General features: G+C 43.1%; 1 protein-coding gene across 1 annotated transcript; it reads right to left on the bottom strand.

The window, feature by feature from the left end:
- Positions 1-1,381: 1,381 nt before the first annotated feature.
- LOC146755659 (obscurin-like) lies at positions 1,382-3,096 on the bottom strand. Its single transcript, XM_085525395.1, has 3 exons — positions 2,831-3,096; positions 1,877-2,143; positions 1,382-1,666 (listed from the first exon to the last, which is right to left on the bottom strand). The coding sequence occupies exons 1-3, from the start codon at positions 3,030-3,032 to the stop codon at positions 1,392-1,394; spliced, it is 744 nt and encodes a 247-aa protein (XP_085381521.1). The 5' UTR covers positions 3,033-3,096; the 3' UTR covers positions 1,382-1,391.
- Between the last annotated feature and the right edge of the window lie 3,751 nt (positions 3,097-6,847).

Raw genomic sequence — 6,847 nt, 5'->3', positions numbered from 1 at the left:
GCAATGGGAATTTTCCAGACATCACTGTGCTAAATTGCAGTAATACACTTCTATTGTAGAAACTATTAAGGCGCGTGGGGGAATAGGTGTAAGACATAGTGACCACACTGAATGTGCTTTCAGCACTCCTTTACTTTCCACAGTACTTACCCTGAATGCCGACCTTTGATTTGGCAACATCACGGACAATATCACAGGTATAGAAACCTGCATCTGACTTCTCGAGGTCATGGATAAGGGGATATAGGGTCTTCCCAGACTGTACCAGCTCATACTTGTTGCCAGAAGGGAGCACAACACCGTCCTTCTTCCACACTGGTTTGACCTTCTCTTTAGAGACTTCGCATTCCAATTTAATCACACCCCGCTCCTCACCAAAAACATCATCCAAGGACTTCACGAAGACAGCAGGCTTCTCTGCAATTAAAAAGGCAAAACAGAACAATGTGATACAGAAGTTGAGACATTTCCAGTTGTGTTCAGATTTTTAAAGAGGTATCAATAAATCTTTACCATTACTGACGACACCAATATAGAACCTAAAGCGGTTTCATGTGTGTTGACTGAATGCACTTTATGGAATTCTGAACTAATCAGTAGGAGAATACAGGGAACAGGAGGGACAGCCTGCATTGCCTTGGGTGGGACTGATATCATATGAAGTAATTGGGATGCAGCTCTTCTAAAGCTGGAGAGCTGGCATTGCCCTCACATGGAGCAGAGCTCATACAGCAGGCCACAGGATTAAGAGGATAAGCTGCTGAACACTTTTGATTTTCCTCTTTTATTGACTCCTTTTATCTATCTTCTATTTCACACATCAGATGTTTATACTGGGGAAAAAACTTCCACCAAATGCAAAAGAAAGGAGAAAGAGGAAATCCTTCAAACTCTGAGCGCATAGAGTAAAAGAGCTTAATTGCTGGGGAGAGCAGATTAGAATCACAGTATCCTTAGAATTGGAAGAGACCCTTAAAGGCCATCTAGCCCAGCTCCCCTGCAATAAACAGGGACATTCACAGCTAGATCAGGTTGCTCACAGCCTGGTCATTAGTCATCCCAGAGGCAAAACACACACTGAATGATCTCTCCCTGCAGTCATAAATCCTTGGAGACAACAGCATTGACACTGCATGTTACTGAAGCAGTAAAAGAAACTGCTCTTGTAACTCTCCTTGTGCTAAATAAAATGATGATAAAAAGCAATGGAATGCTTTGGCAGGACACCAAAACCATCCTCCTTCGTTGATATCTGCTGCAATGGAACCTTCCACTGGAAGAAAGCCTCTGATGACTTTTCACCCCAGAGAGGTCAGCTTTAGAAGCAGGACTGCTGCACATTAGAATGAACTGGAGCTCCTTAGCATCTCTTACATCCAGGAGGGGTGTGATCAGACCCACCTATCACCTTCAGGTGCGCTTTCTGACACCTTGTCTGTCTTCACTGTCACTGTGCCAGCATCCTCAGGCTTAACCTGCTTCATTGTCAGTGTGCAGCAGTTGCCAACGTTCTTAATGTCATTGTAATTGTTGGTGTAAAGGAGGTTGCCATTCAGGAACCATTCCACGTCCTCGTCATTATGGGACAGCTCGCAGGAGAAGACAGCAGAGCTCTCTTCTTCAATTTCTACATCCTGCAGGCGCTTCGTTACTTCTACATTGCGGGCTGTGGGGAAACAAGGTGAACTGTTACCACTGTTACTATAAATCATACTGGGATGTGGTAGAATGGCTGGACTAGATGATCTTTGTGTAATCTTCTCAGTGAAGATTATACATTTATAAAGTTAGCAGGAGAGAACGGCAGAAATCAACTCCAAGAAGAGAAATCTGAGGTGAAATAGGACATGGAAGAGGCCACCCTCCCTGCTCATACCTTCAGCTGTCAGCGTGGCCTCAGTCTCTGCAATTCCTGCCTTGCACTTGTACACACCAGCATCATCGGGCTTCAGCTTCAGAATTCTGAGCTCTACTGAATGCTTATCCCTCTTGATCTTGTACTTCTCAGAGGGCTCGATGGGTGTGCGGCCCTTGAACCATTTCACAACCTTTGGAGAAGGCCTGAAGTCACAGGACAGGATGACAGAATGATGTTCCAAAGCTGTCTTGTCCTCCAACTTCCTGGTGATTTGTATATGGTAATCTGCAAAGCAGGGGTGGAAGAGAAGAAAGGATGAGGACAATTGGAAGAAGAGGAAAGTCTCTTGCGTGTATTCCATTCCAATTAATGTCAATGGTTCTTTGAACGACTCTAAAGATTAAACAAACGATTGTCTATAGGGAATGCCATTGACTACATTTCTATAAAGTAATACTGTATATTATCTGCCAAATGCAAGGTCCAGCTCTTGTTCTGTGCTTATTAAATTGCTCCCAATTGTTGAGGCTTTTATTCAAATAAGAGTGAGTTGAAAATATAACAAGTACTTCAGGATGTGAATGGAGACTCTTATGCTGGGGACAACAGCAGATAAAAAGCCTGCAAGTTTCTTTCAGATGAAATCAATGACAAACTGCATCAAATTTAGGTGCTACCAAACTTAAACTTGTCTAGTTCAGAAATGCAATTAATTTCACCTGATTTGACTTCTTTGGTATAGCCAAGGACAAAACCTCAGCTCTGTAGATCTGAATAGTAAGCACACCACAGCTATTCAAACAGATCTTTTACTGAGATGCAGCTGTCTCATTTAGTGTCCAACGACTTTGAACTGGAAATGGAGCAGACCCTCCAGACACACACAAAATATTTCAAAGACCCCAGTGAAGGAAGACTGTACGTTAATTAATTCTTCATCTTCATGATGTAAACCAAGCCTGGATATGTTACCTCTGACAAGCAGATTGGCTGTGGATTTTGATTTGCCAGTTGAGAACTGAATGATGCTTGTCATATCAGTGGTGGTTTTCGCTATGGCAAGCTGGTGGATGGTGCCTTCTTGCTGCATAATCAAGTTTCTGCCAGCCTGTAAGACTTCCCCACGTAGGAATACCACTTGGGAGGTTTCACAGATGGAATGGATATCTCGCATTCAAATTTGGCTTCTTCAGGCTCAGTCACATCCTCATCACACAGCTCCTTTACTAGATTAACAGATTGCTCTTTAAGAAGGATGGAACAAGAGAAAGCAGATATTTAGAAAGAATGTAAAAAACCCTTACATTATCACCCCACTTACTCACGTCAGCATTACTGCACATGAACACTACACCTATCAGCTCAAAATGCCTTAAAACATCATTAAAAAATAATATAAAGAAAGGAATGTTGTTAAGAAGTCAGACAATAAGACTGACAACCTGAAGAGAGCCCAGATCTTCTGATTCCCAGTTCAACATCCAAATCAAACCATGACCTTCCCATCCCAATATCAAACTCTTCGCATTACAAAATGGAAAAGAGGTTCAATGAAACACGAACATTGATAAATACTTTGGTTAAATACAGCAACTTAGCTCTGAACAACAAGTTTTCTCCAAGTAAAGGTCTCTGTAGCTCAAATGTAATGACTCTACTTAGGAGAAATTCATTTTCCAGGATGTTCTTGCCCTTATAATGGTAACAGTGGCAAAGCTGGGGACTGAACTCTTGAGTAGTGTGCTAACTCAAATGTCTCCCTTTTCTTTATCACACTTAACATCATATATATACCCTAACATTGTATATATTAAAAAAAAACCAAAAACCCTGTGTTCTTTTCAAACAGCAAGAGAAAATGAAGAAAAAGTCAAGCTATGTTTTTTATCCCTCAACGTTCAAACACAAATCTGAAGTTTAAAAGTAGAAAATCAACCTCGTAAGAAAATAATCTGTTCTACTTAGCAAAAGTAAAACCCAAAAGACAAGCTGGATATTTTGTGGGCAGAAAGGTAGGAAGGTAGGAGTTTTTATTTCTGTGAAAGGTCCTGATGGCGTTCAACTTTTTTGACATTCTTGCAAATGATGTTAGCTGGTCCATGTCACTTGTTCCACCCTAACCTCAGTCCCAAAACAAAAGGGGAACTCCCTTCTGAACCCTCTTCACTTCATTTCAGATGTCTTATATGCTTGATCTCCAACCCACCCCCCACTCAGGAGAAAGATCCCCCTCTTACACCCTACCATCTTGTTGCATTCTGATGTTGTCATCAGCCTTCAGCTTGTTGTCCTCTTTGTACCACTGGGTCTGAACCTCATCGTGTGAAATCTCACAGACAAAAGATGCACTCCCATATTCATTCACTTCCACATCTTCCAGTGCTTTAACAATCTTGATATCTCCAGCTGTGAAACACTAGAAATATATTTGTCAGGGTATTTCCAGAACTGAGTGCAGCATCTTTTCCTTACACATATTTGCATAGAAAATAAGTAGGATTATGTTTTATTCTAAACCATCATCCATTCCTGAGTCATTTCCCTTTTCAACACAGTCAATGCATTATTGCCCGTGAACTTAAAGATAGACTTACTAGCTACAGTGGAGCTCCCTGCAAACAGTTTTCATGGAAACCAGAACCTCATTTATTCTAAAACATTTCAAGCAAAATTAAGGGTAGAAAAACAATAGAACTGACTGAATCTTTAAGGTCATTTAGTTCCAGTCCCCCTGCTATAGGCAGGGACACCTCCCTCCACACCAACTCTTCTCCTCAGGGTCAAGGCTTCTCTCAAATCATTCTCCTCTAAGCCTGTGCCTGTGCTTGGGATTGCCCTGACCCAGGTGCAGGGCCTTGTACTTGGCCACACTCAAGTTCATGAGGCTGCCAAGGGCCCACCTCTCCAGCCTGTCCAGGTCCCTCTGGGTAGCATCCCTTCCCTCTAGCACATCAACAGCACCGCTCAGCTTGGTGTCATCTGCAAACTTGCTGAGGCTGCATTTGATTCCACTGTCCTTGTTGCCTACAAAAATGTTAAATAACACTGGTCCCAACACCACCCTCCACCTGGACACTGAACTATTGACTGCAGCTCTCTGAGTGTGACCATCCAGACAGTTCCCTATCCTGCAACTGGTCCATCCATCAAAACCATTTTTCTCCAGTTTGGTGACCAGGATGTCATGCAGGACGGGATCAAATGCTCTGCACAGGTCCATGTAGATGATGTTTGTTAGTGTATGTTTGGTGGCCCTGCCAGGCAGGGGGGTTGCAACTACATGATCCTTGAGGTCCCTTCCAACCCGGGTAATTCTGTGATTCTGTGATTCTGTGATATGTCAGTTGCTCTCCCATTATCCACTGATGCTGTTACTCCATCATGAAAGGCCACCAAGTTTGTCAGGCATGGCTTGAATTTGAGGAAGCCATATTGGTTACCACCATCACCTCATCTTTATTTTCCAAACTATGCCAAGGAGAACTAGACAGAACTCTACAGTGTTGTGTCACTACAAACCTGTCTGAACCATTGGCTTCTCTGCATGCTCATCACTAGTCTCTCCTTAGCTTGTGTGCCCACAATGTATGGGGAATGTCAGCCACAAATCTTACCTAGGGGACATCTTTGCTTCAAAGTCCCTTGAACATCACACAATCCCTTTTAACTCTCCAGGTCTGCACTTATTTATGTCAGAATTAGACCATATTTCTGTGCTGCTATTTCCCTTTCCTTCTGAAGGGCCTGGATACAACTTGGATTAACCTCAGGAGCAGAGTTCCTGCATAAAACAGCCAGTACTGAAACAGCAACCCAACCTGGTTGCAGACTGAGAGAGAAAATGAGAGTTCACCGCCTGGGAATAATGAGACTTCTCTTATTTCCCTGGGAAGTAATGCCCACTTTTTTACTTTGACGGAGCTCCTTCCCATCCTAGAAGGGAAAATATCAAGTCAGATCTCCATGAGTCCTTCCATCTCTGCACTGGGCAAAGGCAGCCTTCAGATCTATGCTTAATTCACCCAATTCCCTAGAATTAATGGAACTGTACTTACTGGAACATATGCTGAAGCTTAAGCACAGTGCAGTGTTTTCAACATGTAGGAATGGCTATAGAACATGCATAAATTCTTGCTGACATATGACAGCTTAAAGCACTGCAGAGGACTGTTAACAAGCCCGTTTGGACATCACCTTGAATAAATGACGTTATCCCCAAGTAAGGGAAGGAACAGCTGAGCACCGGGGAGGTACACAAAGGGCCAGAGCAAATTCTCACACTGTCAGGTGCAAAGAAAACTGAGATTTCACCCTAAAACCCAGTTCACAACAAGGCTACAAAATCCTGGCTGAGAATTTCTGAATGCTCACCAGTTGTTTCCAGCTCGAAGGTCATCTTCTGGCCAGCAGCCTCGCAGATGTATTCTCCAGCATCTTTCTTCTCCAGCTGCTCCACAACCAGACGCCGTGTTTTGCCCACAGATTCCATTCTGAACTTTCTGGAGGAGGCAAGCAGTCTTCCATCCTTGTACCATTTTACTTCGGTTGGATCCTGTGCTACTTCACAGCTGAGGGAGGCACTTGCTGCCAGGGCAGCACTCACCTCTTTCTGCACCTGCTCCTGGTTTATAAACACAGGTTTTGGCTCTGAGGGAAGAAAAGAAAAACAGAAGGACTGAAATGAGACCATCTTGCAGGTTTGTATGTACAGGTTGGAACAGGTTTAGGTTACCACTTGTGCCCAAACTAATAGCCTTCACTAGAGAATATCAGCTCTTCTGTTAAAACAAAGTGTCAAATCTAGGCAAGAAAGAACCTAGGAACTGAAGGAACCAAGAGGGTCCTTGAACACCAGTCCCATGGTTGCAAGTCACTATGCAAACATATTGAACCCAAAAGAACATCTGTCCTGCAGGCAACCAAAACCTGAGTTCCTTTTACTTAAGACCCACTGTGAAACATCAAAACACATAAACATGTGATAGTCAA

Source organism: Coturnix japonica, chromosome 31 (assembly GCF_054131305.1).
Source record: "Coturnix japonica strain WE chromosome 31, WE-NBRP24, whole genome shotgun sequence".
Taxonomy (NCBI): domain Eukaryota; kingdom Metazoa; phylum Chordata; class Aves; order Galliformes; family Phasianidae; genus Coturnix; species Coturnix japonica.
Note: the sequence above shows the minus strand (reverse complement) of the source record. Positions and strands in the feature narration are given on the sequence as shown.

What these genes read in the sequence shown, in the direction of transcription:
- LOC146755659 (XM_085525395.1), bottom strand. Translation starts at nt 3,032, where the DNA reads ATGCGAGATATCCATTCCATCTGTGAAACCTCCCAAGTGGTATTCCTA. An exon ending in AGCCAATCTGCTTGTCAGAG is followed by an intron (nt 2,144 to 2,830) that starts GTAACATATCCA and finishes CCTGCTTTGCAG; the next exon opens with ATTACCATATACAAATCACC. An exon ending in GGCCACGCTGACAGCTGAAG is followed by an intron (nt 1,667 to 1,876) that starts GTATGAGCAGGG and finishes GTTTCCCCACAG; the next exon opens with CCCGCAATGTAGAAGTAACG.